Source organism: Sus scrofa, chromosome 3, assembly GCF_054392235.1.
Source record: "Sus scrofa isolate SSC_HxYL_T2T_F1_AM1 chromosome 3, Sscrofa_HxYL_maternal_Yorkshire_Landrace_v2.0, whole genome shotgun sequence".
NCBI classification, from domain to species: domain Eukaryota; kingdom Metazoa; phylum Chordata; class Mammalia; order Artiodactyla; family Suidae; genus Sus; species Sus scrofa.
In genome coordinates this window covers 16,207,121-16,222,986 of record NC_139385.1, presented here as the reverse complement: position 1 = coordinate 16,222,986, position 15,866 = coordinate 16,207,121, and the positions used below count along the sequence as shown (strand labels likewise).

Sequence of the window (15,866 nt, the reverse complement as noted above, 5' to 3'; positions counted from 1 at the left end):
TGTTTCACTCTGCGGATTGGTTATCCTGTTTCAGGCCACTTGCTGGAAGATGGTCATGCCACAGCCTCTCCATCATTCAAAGAGAACAGCCCAGTCCCATTTTAAAACTTCATTTTGGGTCAGGTATCTACCTCTGGTTCAATTACCTGTGGCCCTGAAATGGTGGGGGAGAGGGCATTGCACCTTATATGAAGATGGATTAGGGAATAGTTCCCTGGGAAAGGGAAAGTTGCTGGCACATGTGCTAGGTAGGCTCCCTAAAATGTATTTATTTTATTTCTTTATTTCTTGCTTTTTAGGGCTGAACCTGTGGCATATGGAAGTTCCCAGGCTAGGGGGTCGAATCGGAGCTACAGCTGCTGGCCTACACCACAGCCACAGCAGTGCTGGATCTGAGCCACATCTGCGACTATGCCACAGCTTGAAGCCACACCAGATCCTTAACCCACTGAGTGAAACCAAGGATCAAACTCCTCTCCTTATGGATATTAGTCGGGTTCATTATGGCTGAGCCACAATGGGAACTCCCAAAATGTGTTTCTTTTAGTAACATACCTGTGCTATAGTATTTGTGGTATAAATTTTTTTATCTTACTAAACTGATATAAGGAAAAAAAATTGGGTATTTCTTTTTGCCCACTCCTCTTGGAATTGAACAAAGGGACCACTGGGTGATAATGGTGAGATTATTTCAGACTCTCAAAATAGTTTGATAGATCTTAGGATCTAGTACAAGTGTCGGCTCTTGTGATGTCCCTGCCACTTACTAAATTTTTGATGAAACAAATCATAACTTCTCAGTCTCAGCATCTTTATTGTAATAGGAGAAAGTAGATAGTCTTTACAATTTATCAATTTAGCATTCCAGACTCTGGCTAGGTTCCGTTACTCTTCCTTTCTACTTCAGCCTCCTTTACTAAAGGACACGGGTAATGGATCTAAGTCCTGTCCTTGGAGGGCTTTCATCTTCCATTACAGAGGAGGTGAAGACGAGTGTTTGTAAACATGCAAGTCTCCCTGCCGTCTCATTAGTTGACTCTTACAGATCCTGCTGCCAAGGTGTATTACCACCCCTCCTCTTTCCATTCCCACTGTATTACCTCTATTGTTATTAACCTCTTATTGTAATTGTCTCTTGATCATTATCCCTGTCTCCTATTCTGCACTTTCCCCCAGTCCACACTGGAAATTGCCTTCTCAAAGTTTCGGGGCTTTTTTTTGACTGTACCTGTTGCATGCAAAAGTTCCCAGGCCAGGGATCAAACCCACACCACAGCAGTGACAACACCGGATCCCTTACCACTAGGCCATCAAGGAACTCTAGCCTCTCAAGGAACTCTAGCCTCTCTTTATCATACAGTAAAGTTGAATTTGGAGGCGTGTACAGTTTATGAATTTTAAAACATGTATAAGATTTATGTAAACACCTCCATAAGCAGGATACAGAACAGTTCTGTCACCTCTGGAAAACTTTCTTTTGTAGACACCCTCCCTCCAACCCTAATTCCTAACAAATACTGGTTTTATAGTATGTAGACTTTCAAAACTGGCTTCATTCACTCAGTGTAAGTGAGAATTCATCCAAGTTATTGGGTATATCAGCCCTTTTTTCTTTTTGCTAAGTAGCATTCCATTGCGCTGATGTACCACAGTTTGTTTATTCATTCATCTATTGAAGGATATTTTGGTTGTTTCCGTTTTTTACTGATCATCAATAATGTTACTAGAAACATTTTTAAGTAGATTTTTGAGTAAACATCAGCTTCATTTCTCTGGAGGAAATAACCAGGAATAGGATTGCTGGGTGGTATAGTAAGTGTATTTAACTTTTTACGAAACCACTGAATTGTTTTACGTGGTGGTTGTACTACTTGCGTTCCACTAGAAGGGTTCCAGTTGCTGTGCATCCTTGCTACCACTTGATAGTCTTAATTTTAGCTATTCTAGTAGATGTGTAGTGACACCTCATGGTGATTTTAATTTGTATTTCTCTGATGGATGCTGCTGCTGAACAACCTTCCATGTATTTAATTACCACTATGTAGTCAAGAACTGTGACTGACGTGAGTTTTTACCCTCTTACAAGTAACAAGTTAGCCTGCCAGTTTCATGAATGTTGGCAGAAGTTGTGAGATTCTGGAGTTAAAGACAAAGGACTTTATTAGTCAACAGAACAAGTTTCATCTCACATGGGCTACCCTTGCCCCCAGGTCCCTTAGGGCTGATGGCAGATGAGGAGCCCAAGCTTAAGGAGCAGCAAACAAACCCACCTGACTTTTGAACCAGAGGAAAATATTACATCTCTTTTACTTGACAGTAAATAACCTTGCCTTCTGCCCTAGAGGGAGATAGTGATGTGTTCCTTCTGAGAATGTTAGATATGCAAACACCCTTGAAGAGATGGTCTGTTGTAAAGGCCTTGTGTACAGAAATGTGAGACTCCTGTGGAGAATTGTCTCCCAGTGTGTATGTCTTCTTTGGATAAGTCCGTTCACGTCTTTTGCTCATTTTTAATATTGAGTGGTTTTCCTTTCTATTGAGTTATGAGAATTCTTTCTATATTCTAGATGCAAGTCTTTGTCACATCAATGATTTGCAAGTATTTTCTCCCAGTCGTAATTTGTCTTTTCATTTTCCTGGCGATGTCATTCGCAGAGCAAGAGTTTTTAGTTTTGCTGCCAAGTTCAGGTTGCAGGTTTCAACCCATCTTCTGTGGGCCGTAGTTCTGATGCCAGTTTATTTTTATTTATTTATTTTTTCATTACTCAAATGAATTTATCACATCTGTAGTTGTATAATGATCATAACAATCCAGTTTCACAGGATTTCTATCCCACAGCCCAAGGACATCCCCCCACCCCCCAAACTGTCTCCTCCAGAGACCATAAGTTTTTCAGTGTCTGTGAGTCGGCATCTGTTCTGCAAAGTTCAATCTGTCCGTTTTTCAGATTCCACATGTCAGTGAAAGCATTTGATGTTGGTGTCTCTCACTGTATGGCTGACTTCACTTAGCATGATAATTTCTAGGTCCATCCATGTTGCTAAAAATGCTGGTATTTCCTTCCTTTTAATAGCTGAGTCATATTCCATTGTGTAGATGTACCACATTTTCTTGATCCACTCCTCTGTCGATGGGCATTTAGGTTGTTTCCATGTCTTGGCTATTGCAAATAGTGCTGCAATGAACACTGGGAGTCCATGTGTCTTTGCGAGTCGTGGTTTTCTCTGGATAGATGCCCAGGAGCGGGATTGCTGGATCAAATGGTAGTTCTATGTTTAGTTTTCTGAGGAATCTCCATATTGTTTTCCACAGTGGTTGCACCAATTTACAATCCCACCGACAGTGCACTAGGGTTCCTTTTTCTCCACACCCTCTCCAGCACTTCTTGTTTGTAGACTTTTGGATGATGGCCATTCTGGCTGGTGTAAGGTGGTACCTCATGGTGGTTTTGATTTGCATTTCTCTAATAATGAGTGATGTTGAACATCTTTTCATGTGTTTTTTGGCCAACTGTATGTCTTCTTTGGAGAACTGTCTGTTTAGATCTTCTGCCCATTTTTGGATGGGGTTGTTTGTTTTTTTTTGTATGGAACTGCAGAAGGTGTTTATAAATTTTGGAGATGAATCCCTGTCCATTGATTCACTTGCAAAGATTTTCTCCCATTGTGTGGGTTGTCTTTTCATTTTGTTTAGGGTTTCCTTTGCTGTGCAGAAGCTTTTAAGTTTGATTAGGTCCCATTTGTTTATTTTTGTTTTTATTGTCAGTACTCTAAGAGGTGGCTCTGAGAAGATGTTGCTGTGGTTTATGTCAGAGAGTGTTTGGCCTATGTTTTCCTCTAAGAGTTTGATAGTGCCTGGTCTTCTATCTAGGTCTTTAATCCATTTGGAGTTTATTTTTGTGTATGGTGTTAGGGAGTGTTCTCATTTCATTCTTTTCCATGTGGCTGTCCAGTTATCTCAGCACCACTTATTGAACAAGCTGTCCCTTCTCCATTGTATATTCTTGCCTCCTTTGTCATAGATGAGTTGGCTGTAGGTGCGTGGGCTTAATACTGGGCTTTCTATCCTGTCCCACTGATCAATATTTCTGTCTTTGTGCCAGTACCATGCAGTTTTGACGACTGTTGCTTTGTAGTATAGTCTGAAGTCCAGGAGCCTGATTCCTCCAGCTCCATTTTTCTTTTTCAGGATGTCTTTGGCTAGTCTGGGTCTTTTGTGCTTCCAAACAAACTTTAAAATATTTTGTTCGAGTTCTGTGAAAAATGTCCTTGGTAATTGGGTAGGGATTGCATTGAATCTGTAGACTGCCTTAGGTAGTATAGTCATTTTGATAATATTAACTCTTCCAGTCCACGAGCATGGTATATCTTTCCATCTATTTGTGTCCTCTTTGATTTCTTTCATCAGTGGCTTATAGTTTTCAGAGTAGAGGTCTTTTGTCTCTTTAGGTAGGTTTACTCCTAGGTATTTTATTCTTTTGGATGCGATGGTAAACAGGATTGCTTCCCTAATTTCTTTTTCTGCTCTTTCATTGTTAGTGTATAGAAATGCCGTTGATTTCTGTGTATTAGTTTTGTATCCTGCGACTTTGCCAAATTCATGGATGAGCTCTACCAGTTTTCTGGTAGAGTCTTTAGGATTGTCTAGGTATAGTATCATGTCATCTGCAAACAGTGATAGTTTTACTTCTTCCTTTCCAATTTGGATTCCTTTCACTTCTTTTACTTCTCTGATTGCTGTGGCTAGGACTTCCAAACCTGTGTTGAAGAGTAGTGGCAAGAGCGGACATCCTTCTCTTGTTCCTGATCTCAGTGGGAATTCTTTCAGCTTTTCACCATTGAGAATAATATTCACTGTGGGTTTGTCATATATGGGCTTTATTATGTTGAGGTAGGTTCCCGCTATGCCCACTTCCTGAAGGGTTTTTATCAGAAATGGGTGTTGGATTTTGTCAAAGGCTTTTTCCGCATCTATTGAGAGGATCATATGGTTTTTATTCTTCACTTCGTTGATGCCAGTTAATCTTTCAGAGCCTTTGCAGTGCTGTTTTGATCTGTTTCCTGCTTGTTCCAGCCTGACACCTGTGCAGTGGTCTCTGTTAGAATGCATTTTAGTCTTTGGTCCTGAATAGCATCAAATTCACGCATGCACAGCCTACAGGTGAGTCCGCACGTTCACAGACAGCCTTTTCAGCTTGCTTTCTTGAGTTCTCAGTGATGTCTCCTGTACTTTTTAACCTCCCCAGGGGCTCCTCTTCTCTCCTCTGGGTGGAAAACTGTGGAGTTAATTACCCTGCTCTGTGCTGTACTTCCATCAATACTGCTCACTTGAGGCCAAGAAATAGGCACCTAGAAAGTGAGAAAGATGGATATTTACCCCCTGCTCAGAGTTGAGCTCCTGCTGTCTATCATTCTAGCTGTTTCTGTGGACACTGTGTGATTGCTTTTGACTTAGGAGGAGGAGGAGGAAAAGATAAGAAAATGAAGGGATTTTCATATTTCTTAGTGTTAAGAGTGCCCGTTTTCATTCTTTGAGCCAGAACTAGAGGAGCTCTCTCTGTGCCCTGGTGTCCATTTCTAGGTTGGCTTCGTGACACTGGAGGGGGGAAATGGTAAACTCCCTGAGAGTTCGGTGATGCATGGAATTCTGGTCTCCTTCCCCGGTTCTCCTCCTCTAAAGTGGTGCTTAGCACATGCCATCTAGGTTTTATAGCTGGACTGCCCCTGTGAAGTCTCTCCCACACTGGGTGGGCCGCTCATGTCTGTCCTCATTTCTTTTCTTGTTTTAATTTTTACCCTGAACTTCCTTCTAGGGGTCGCCTGTGTGCCTGCATACTTCAATGTTCAGACACAGAGGGGATTTGTGCACAGCTGTCTCCCGCCAGTGTCCGGCCCCCGGAGCCTATGCACACGCACAGGAGACCTGAGAGAGCCCAGCCGGGGGAGCTGGTGGCTGGATATTCAGATGCATTCCTGGGCTCCCTCTCTGACCCAGGAGCAGAGAGGAAGTTGTGTCTTCCTGTACATTTTTGTGGATTTTAGGGCAGAGGATTTATTATCTTCCTCACTTCATCTTACTAGAAGACAGAACTCCACCTCTCAAGTTTTACGGCTCCAAATAGATGTCACTGTTTCCCCTTTTCATTGAAAGGGAATACTCTTATTTAGACTTTGTAGCCTGGAGTTTAAAAAAAGCCCTCATAGGGAGTTCCCATTGTGGCTCAGCAGGTTAAGAACCCAACTAGTATCCACGAGGACGCGGGTTTGACCCCTGGCCTGGATCAGTGGGTTAAGGATCCGGCATTGCCGTGAACGGTGGTGTAGGCTGAAGATGTGGCTTGGATCCTGTGTTGCTGTGGCCCTGGCGTAGGCCGGCAGCTGTAGCTCTGATTTGATCCCTAGCCCGGAAGCTTCCATATGCCTAGGATGTGGCCCTAAAAGAGCCCCACGCCCCAAAAGCCCTCAAAATTGAACTTTATACCTACCTTCTTCCTTTCACCGCCTCTGTTTACTGCATCCTTCATGTTCTACACCTGCTGTCCTATCTCTGAGCTTTTTGTGGAAGGTGTTCTTCTGTCTGGAATATCTTCCCTCTTTTGTGTTGTCTCTCCAAGACCCTCTAAGCTTCAGCTCAAGGCTCCTGAAGGTCTGCAGCCTCACCCCCACCCCCTGGCCTTAGTGGTCTCCCCACACCCTCTAAGTCAGAATTGCCTCCTTCTCCTCCCCCACTATTTCATAGCACCTTTCTCTCTCTCTGCATTGTTCAGTCAGCCTGTGATCTTGGTGATGAGTTTTCCTATCTAATAAAATGGAGATAGTATCTGCCTTGGTTTTTGTGAGAAATAATTACGTTAAGTAATTGTCAATATGTTAGGCATATAGGGAGTGGCAGCAAATGGTAGACTCATGTAAATTTTTCCAGTTTTGCTGAGGGCCTTGAATGCTTTTTCATGGAGTTAGGTTCTGTTCTGATGCCTTAATTACATTCATTTTCTTGGTGAATATTTAAATTATTTCATTTGAGACAAAGAATTCTTTTTTGTTTTTTTCTTTGTATGGCTTTGCACATGGAAGTCCCAGGCTAGGGATTGAATTGGAGCTGCAGCTGCTGGCCTACACCACAGCACCACCAGGTCCAAGCCATGTCTGTGACTTAACACCACAACTTGCTGCAATGGCAGATCATTAACTCACTGAGTAAGGCCAGGGATCAAACCTGCATCTTTACAGATACTGTGTTGATTCTTAACCCAATGAGCCGAAATGGGAACTTGATTTTTGGTTTGTTTGTTTTGTTTTTTGCTTTTTAGGGCCGTACCTGTGGTATATGGAAGTTGAATTGGAGCTGCAGCTGCTAGCCTACACCACAGCAATGCAGGATCCGAGCTGAGTCTGTGACCTGTACCACAGCTCGCGGCAACTTCAGATCCTTAACCCACTGAGCAAGACCAGGGATTGAACCCTCATCCTCATGGATACTAGTCACATTCATTTCCACTGAACCACAGTGGGAACTCCCTCCATTATTTTTTATATCATCGAAATGAAATTGTCTTTTTGAGCCAAGTAACATAATGTACTAAGAACACAGAGTATTTCAAGAGGATTGTATTTGTCTCTAAAGTTCAAAATGTAGAACTTAAGAGACTTCACCATCTTAACCATTTTTAGAGTGTACATTATAGTACAGTAGTGCCAACTGTAGGCAACTTGTACAGTAGATCTCTAGAACTTTTTTGTCTGGCAAAACTGAAATTCTAGACCCATCGAATAGCAACTGGTCTTTGCCTCTCTCCTCCCAGCCCCTGGCAACCGTCATTGTACTTTCTGGTTCTGAGAGTTTGACTACTTCAGGTACCTCATGTAGGTGGAATCATACAGTTATTTGTCTTTTTGTGACTGGCTCATTCTTCTTGATGTCATGTCCTCGAAGTTCATCCATATGGTAGCATGTAATAGGATTTCCTTCTTGTCTAAAAGACTGAAAAATATTCCGTTGTATGTACCACATTTTCTTTATCCATGCATCCTATATTTATCCATTCATCCTTTGTTAGGTACTTAGGTTGCTTCCAACTCTTGGTTATTGTGATTAATGCTCAGTGAACATGAGTGTGCAAATTTTTCTTCAAGATCCTGTTTTCAGTTCTTTTGAGTATATACTCAGAAGTGGGATTGCCGGATCATATGATGATTCTGTTTTTAATTTTTTGAGGAACTGCCATTCTGTTTTCTAGAGTGGCTGTGCCATTTTGCATTCCCACAAACTATGCACAAGGGTTCCAATTTCTTCACATCTTCACCAACACTTGTTATTTCTTGTCTTTTCGATGATAACCATTCTGACAGTTATGTGGTGCTATCTCATTGTGGTTTTGATTTGCATTTCCTTGATGATTAGTGACATTGAGCATTTTTCACACATTAGTTGGCATTTGTACAGCCTCTTTGGAGCATTGTCTATTAATTAGATTATTTGTTTTTGTTGTTGAGTTGTAGGAGTTCTTTACATGTTCTGGATATTAACCTTTTATCAGATATATGGTTTGCATATATTTTCTTCCATTCAATAGGTTGCCTTCTCACTCTCTTGATTCCTTTTCTATGCAGAAGTTTTTAAGTTTGACATAGTCTTGTTTGTTTGTTGTTCCTCTTGTTGCTCATGCTTTTGGTGTCATGTCCAAGAAGTTATCACCAAATCCAATCTCATGAAGTTTTACCTCTGTCTACTTTTAGGAGTTTTATAGGTTTATATCTTATGTTTAGGTCTTTAACCCACAGTTAAGGAGTTCCTGTTGTGGTGCGGCGGAGATGAACCCCACCAGTATCCATGGGGTTGAGGGTTTGAACCCTGGCCCCACTCAGTGGGTTAAGGATCCAGTGTTGCCATGAGCATTGGTGTAGGTTGTAGATGCAGCTCGGATCTGGCGTTGCTGTGGCTGTGGTGTGGGCCGGCAGCTGTAGCTCCGATTTGACCCGTAGCCTTGGAACTTCCTTGTGCCATGGGTGTGACCCTAAAAGAAAAGGAAAAAAAAAATCCACAGTTGATACTTCCTTTAAAAATATAAAGTGTTTTGTTTTGTTTTTTTTTTTAGGGCCGCACCCACGACATATGGAGGTTCCCAGGCTAGGGGTCCAGTCAGAGCTGCAGCTGCAGGCCTACACCACAGCCACAGCAACACCAGATCCTTTAACCCACTGAGTAAGGAGGCCAGGGATCAAACCCACATCCTCATGGATACTAGTTGGCTTTGTTACCGATGAGCCACAATGGGAACTCCCTAAAGTGTTCTTTATATTTTGGGGCAGGAATAAAAAGTTTGTTCTTTAGTATGACAGGAATTTTGCCATATTTAAACTTTGTTTTTCCTTTCCTCCTTCCTTCCTCCTTCTCTTCCTTTGCTTATAGCTAGAAGATGATAGACTCATTCTTTTTTTTTTGGTCTTTTCTAGGGCCATCCCACGGCGTATGGAGTTTCCCAGGCTAGGGTTCGAATTGGAGCTGTAGCCACCAGCCTATGGCAGAGCCATAGCAACGTGGGATCCAATCCGCGTCTGCAACCCACACCACAGCTCACAGCAACGCTGGATCCTTAACCCAGTGAGTGAGACCAGGGATCGAACCTGAAACCTCATGGTTCCTAGTCGGATTCGTTAACCACTGCGCCACGACGGGAACTCCTTTTTTGTTTGTTTTTAATTCCTTCACTGTAAGTAGAATGATAGTGAATTCATTTTCTTTTTTTTTCCTTTTTTACGGTCACACCTATGGCGTATGGAAGTTCTTAGGCTAGGGGTTGAATTGGAGCTGCAGCACCATAGCTGAAGCAACATCGAATCTGCGACCCACAGCGCCAGTGGTGGTGGCACCCGGCTTCTTAACCTACTGATCAAGGCCAGGGATCAAACCTGCATCCTCATGGAGCTACACTGGGTTCTTAACCTGCCAGGCCACAATAAGAACTCCTTTTCTTTTCTTCTGTTTTAGCGAAATTCATTTTCAACAACACTTTCTTGTTTCTTTTTTGATTAGCAGGGAGAAGATGAGCCTTAAGTCTGAACGCCGAGGAATTCATGTGGATCAGTCAGAGCTCCTATGCAAGAAAGGATGTGGTTACTACGGCAACCCTGCTTGGCAGGGTTTCTGCTCCAAGTGCTGGAGGGAGGAGTACCACAAAGCCAGGCAGAAGCAGATTCAGGAGGATTGGGAACTGGCAGAGCGGTAAAAGGATTTAACTAGGGGTGGTTTGACAGTGATGTAAGTGGATGCGTAGCTCTGTCATGGTCAGAATACGTTTTTCTCCTCTGTTTGAGTCTCCGCCAGTCAGTCTAATACCAGGATAAATGAAGTTTTTCCCCCCTCAGTCTGCATTTAATGAAGGTTTTCAGTGATTGCTTCAGTTTGTCTTAACTTTTGCTTATTTTGTGTTTGGGATGCATTCGTGTCAACACTCTAATGGAGACAGTAAGCTCCTTGGAGTAGAATGGAAATAAACGTACTTCATGGTGCAGATTAAATGAGGTGATCAGATAGAATGTACAGAGCGCAGGGCTTGGCCCGTGACTCCCGTTACGCAGTGTTTTCCCCCTTCTTTTAATCTGTCCAGCAGGGCAGCCGACACAGTGGTGAACACATAGTTGTAGCGACCTGTTGATGTGTATACATAGTTGTCACATTGTGGAAATTTTTTTTTAAACATTTAATAAGATCTTTTATTCGTAAATCCATAAATAATGTCTTCTATACCTAAAAATTTAGACAATGAGGAGCATGTTAGTAGATGAAGGTAATATTTATGGCCTGAATATACACTGTCACATTATGGAAATTTAATTTTTCCTTTAAAAATGGGGTTTGTTATTCAAAAGTAGTTTGTATTATCCAGAAGTGTGGCTATGATAAAAATTAAAGCATAGACTGTCTGGTGAGCATGGGAACTAATAAGAGGCCACGAGTAATGTTCATCCTTTGCTAGAGCATCCTAGGAACTGTAAAGGGAAGTCAGACTGAACTCTGACAGCGTTGGCTGGTTCGTTTTTTTATATCTAATCAGGTATTTGTTGAGTGATCACTTTGCCACCATCTGTGATGAACTCAGTATTAGAAAGGCCGCTCACCGCCGTCAGTGACTCCACAATCGATCAAAGAGAGAAAATACAGGCATAGAACAGGAACTGCTTCCTCAGGTTTCCCATTGCACTCCTGGTGTTCTCAGTAGCTGACCCTATTCAGAAAGAAAGCAGAGGCCACTAGGCAGGAATTCCCTTAGCTTTCTCCCCTCTTCACATCAACGTGTACTAATAGTATCTTTATTTTTCCTTCTGTTTCGTCTCAGAGAAAGATATGTCCCTCTCTCCTTCTCGAACACCTCTACCCGTATTCTGTTGCTGTCTCTTACTGCTTCCAGTTGCGACCCTGCTCGAGATTCCCTATAGCACTGCTTTTCAAATTTGAACGGGCCTGAGAATCTCCTGGAAGCCTGTGAAATGATGGTCGCTGATCCTCACCCTCAGCGTCTCCCAACTTTTGCAACAAGGGAGCAAGGCCTGAGAATTTGCATTTTTAGCACGTTCCCAGATGACGCTGATGCTGCTGTCTGGGGAGTCGCACTTTGAGAGCCATTGTTCTATAGATAGCCTTTGAGATTGGTTATGACCACTTCACGTTCAGCTGGTCCAAGGCCAGATTTATTGCTTTGTATTTCTTTTAATTCTTACTCCCATTATGTCCTCCTCATCCTCCTCGCATATCTGTTAATGACCTCACTGTTTATTCAGTTGGCTAAAAACCATTAAACATTAGTCATTCTTTATTTCTCCTTCACCTCCCAAACTCTTTATCACTAATTAAGCAAGTTGTGCTCAGAGAAGTCTTTTGAATTTCATCGTCTCCTATTGCCTAGTTTCTTATTTCTCTCACTTAAATCTTTTATTTATTTATTTATTTTCCTTTTTTGGCCATTCCCAGGGCATGCAGAAGTTTCTGGGCCAGGAATTGAACCTGAGCCCTGCAGTGGCCAAATCCTTAACTGCTAGGCCACCAGGGAACTCCCATATAATCTTAATTGTTGTTTCTACCCCTAACCTCTCTGCCCCTTAAGTTGTCACACAGCTGCCTGCGTTGTCTTTCTAAAGCCCAGATCAGATAAGGATAACTTACTGGGTTATAGTCTTTCTTGGTTCCCCAGCACATGATGAAATGCAGGATTAGAGCAGGCTTGGTTGTCAAGGTTTCTTACCACCTGGTGCCTCCCCGTACATCCAGCAGCGCAGTCCGTCGCACCGTCAGTGGTCTGACCTCACGAACTTGGTCCACAACAGAAACCGCATCCTTCCCGTGTGTAGTACCTTCTTCCTGGAATGCCTGTTTCCCTTGGTGGAATCCTCTTCATCCTTTTAAGGATGGCCTAAATGTTACTATAAAACCTTCTTGGACTCCTCCAGCATTTAGTTTCTCTTTCTTGTGTTCTCCTAGCACTTGGGTTTTGTTTACTTATCTCTCTCTCCCATGCTTGAGGTTGTCAGGAAAAAAAAGAACTAGACTTTATTTCTTTTTTTGTCTTTTTGCCATTTCTTGGGCCACTCCTGCGGCACATGGAGGTTCCCAGGCTAGGGGTCAAATAATCGGAGCTGTAGCCGCAGGCCTACGCCAGAGCCACAGCAACGCGGGATCCGCGGGATCTGAGCCACGTCTGCAACCTACACCACAGCTCATGGCAACGCCGGATCCTTAACCCACTGAGCAGGGCCAGGGATCAAACCCGCAACCCCATGGTTCCTAGTCAGATTCATTAACCACTGCGCCACGACGGGAATTCCTAGACTTTATTACTTTTATATAACCTGAATACAGTGACTTAATGAACATGGTCCATGGAGAAGGCCCTTTTGAAGTTGGTAGTAGCCTGTAGGATAGTTTCCTATCAGAGACCTCAGACCTATTTGGTGTATTTAGCCTCTAGTTTTAAAATTTCCAGGTCCTCAGTTTTTTGAGTTACCACCTTTAGATAACAAGGAATATTTGGAGACTATCAGGCTTATTCTTAATCCTTTCTTGAATTACAGACTACAGCGGGAGGAGGAAGAGGCCTTTGCCAGCAGTCAGAGCAGCCAAGGAGCCCAGTCCCTCACATTTTCCAAGTTTGAGGAAAAGAAGACCAATGAGAAGACCCGCAAAGTTACCACAGTGAAGAAATTCTTCAGCGCTTCTTCCAGGGTTGGATCAAAGAAGGGTAATTTTGAGATTCTGTTTTTCCCTTCTGTGCCCTGTGAGATACAGAGTAGATGCACAGTGCACATGGGCTCAGCCTTTTCCTTCCTGTAAGCGTGCAGAAGATAGTGCAGATTTGAGACACCGTGTTTGAGGCTCAAATGATCCACAAAATATCTTTGGCTGGAGGACATTTGTGCTTTAGGGAACTTGTCTCTTTTGGAGGAATAAAGGTAATTGAAATATGCAGTTTTGTGTATAAAATTCATTCCCATCCCATTTGTTTGGATGGGGTTTTTTGTGTGCCTTTAATTTTGGGGTCTTTATTTATTCTCCTTTGTTTAACATCCTCAATGTCCATACCTTATCAGAAATGACCGTTTCTAGCTTTAAAAAGTTGCCTTAAAAAAGAAGTTTTCTGAGAGCTTATTTGAGAGACAGCTATGTCTTGAGGAAATACTAGACAGAGGACATGTAGGAAAAGACTCACTTTGTATGTACTTGACCTTGTTCGTCTTTCTTTTAAAAATTCCGTTTTCACAAGGATTCTCATCACAGTCCCTGTGTTCTACCAGTGAGCAGAGAAGGTGGCGGAAGTGGCCTGGCAGGAAGCAACAAAGAATGTCTGTTGTTAGGGCTCCGTCTCTTAGCCTCTTTATGTTAGTAACCAGAGCTAGGCAGGAAATTTGAAATGACAAGGGGTACCGGCACCCAACACTGATGCTGTCGGAAGAGCTGTTCTCTTGGATGCTCCCTCCTGCCTCCCCACCTGCCAGCCTGGGGTAATTGGCATGAGGTTTTTGGTCTGCCTAAAAGGAGAGGAAATGAATAGTAATAGCATACCTGAAGATCTTCGCTGATGTTTTGGATTTAATGACTTTTTTTTGTTTTATTAAAAGGAGTGGTTGCTTATAACCCCAAACACAGCACTTTAATAAGCCTTTAAATTGTCTTTTTATTCATATGATTGATTTGGCGTTGTTCATGGTTGGCTATTAGTCGGCAGTTTCCCCTGTAGCAGTAAGAAGGGGCATGATCAGTACCTGCTAGAGAGTAAATGTATTTGATAAGAACATATCTGCCTCATGATTTATCTATTAGGAGATAGTATAGAAGGGTGGTTAAAAGCATAAGCCTTGGAGTCACCGGTTTTTTGGGGGAGCGGGGGTTGGCTGCACCCATGGCATGTGGTAGTTTCCAGGCCAGGGATCAAACCCGAGCCATGGCAGCGACCTGGGTTGCTGCAGTGACAACACCAGATCCTTAACCTACTGCACCACAAGGGAACTCCCAGGTCACCCCAGTTTGAGTCTCAGCTTTGCAGTTTGCTAGCTATGTGATCTTAGGCAAGATAATCTCATTAAGCCTTGTCTGTTCTAAGGGACAGTAATATCTGTCCTAGGCATGTCTTGAGGATTAAATGAACTGCTTGTGTGTACAGAGTTTAGCACAGTACCTGACACACATAGTCTCCAGTAAGCGTTAGCTATTTTCAAACGCGTATTGTTTTTCTGATAGAATAATCTCTGCTGATGAGGCGCTCAAAGGCCTTGATCAAAACCATTCATTCCTGTCTAGCTTAAATTCTGTTTCCTACTTTCGGAAAGACTCATCAACCTTATGAATTTATAGATATACGGTGAAATAATATATATGACAACAGGTGGAACAGTAAAGAATTTATAGAACCATCAGGTCTGACTGCCACATTTTACAGATGACAGCATGAAAGTCCATCAAGGTTAATTAATTTACAAGGTCACATGAGTTGATGTGTTAGACCTCAGCTCTCTTAACTCCTTGTTAAGCTTTTTTTTACCATTATATCCCTTGACCTCAAATATGTCTGTGTGTTTATCTGTATCTATGTCTCTGTCTATGTAGACAGATATATGGTGAAGTTTCCATCACTGAAGTGCATGATAGTCACACACATTCATTGACTGTACCTGGCTGGCAGTTTTAAAAAATCGTGTCCTTAGAGTTTCTATATAGTATGCATTATATTATGGAAGAAGATTTGTACTTTAAAAGAGACAATTCCAGGTAATTTTTATCTTAAAAATTCTTATGTGAAATAGCTCTTACCTCTTTTCTTTTGAATGATATATTTTTACTTGTTTTTTGGCTGCGGCATATAGCAGCTTGATGCGGGGTCTCAGTTCCCAGACCAGGGATTAAACCCAGGCCACGACAGCGAAAGCGCCGAGTACTAAGCACTAGACCACCAGGGAACTGTCTTTATTTTAGTTTTTTGATCTTTAGTTGTTTTATGTCTGTAGAAAGCATGTGGGGATAAAGACCTCAAAAGTGTTGGGAAATTGGTGTGAGTGTGTTAGAAAAGAGGATGCCATTGGATCTGTGGCTCCCAGACCGCTTCTGTAACTTGGCCAGGGGAACTTTGCACTTCAGGCTGACTATTTGTTTGGCCTTTGCATGTGGATAAAGTTAGCCTGTACTAAATGCAGTTCTAATTTATTGGGTCTAGACTACAATAGACCTTTTGCGTTCTGTGTTCTTTGTTTCACTTTGTTAATACAAGATGTCCTTGCTCTTGATATTGTACTTGCTTCTGTTGTAAGCTAGGGCAGCTTGATAGTAAATAGAACACAAATAATCTTCTAAGGGAATTGGAAAACAAATTTTTTTTTTGATC

The 15,866-nt window shown here is 42.3% G+C and overlaps 1 protein-coding gene and 1 long non-coding RNA gene across 10 annotated transcripts in view; one reads left to right on the top strand and one right to left on the bottom strand.

Annotated features, from left to right (window-relative positions):
• The window catches only part of LOC146404425 (uncharacterized), a 182,852-nt gene that overhangs the window by 13,768 nt on the left and 153,218 nt on the right, over positions 1-15,866 (bottom strand). The window lies entirely within an intron of this gene.
• The window catches only part of RABGEF1 (RAB guanine nucleotide exchange factor 1), a 67,137-nt gene that overhangs the window by 21,330 nt on the left and 29,941 nt on the right, over positions 1-15,866 (top strand). For 7 of the 9 annotated variants that reach the window (XR_014840312.1, XR_014840311.1, XR_014840310.1 and 4 more), the window contains exons 2-3: positions 10,034-10,222; positions 13,066-13,232. Coding sequence is in view for 6 of the 9 variants with exons in the window: in XM_005662009.4 (XP_005662066.3) it covers positions 10,034-10,222; positions 13,066-13,232 (356 nt within the window). In the remaining 3 variants the exon portion in view is untranslated. The remainder of the gene's footprint in view (positions 1-10,033; positions 10,223-13,065; positions 13,233-15,866) is intronic. The other 2 variants (XM_085016919.1, XM_005662012.4) reach the window with 1 other exon arrangement.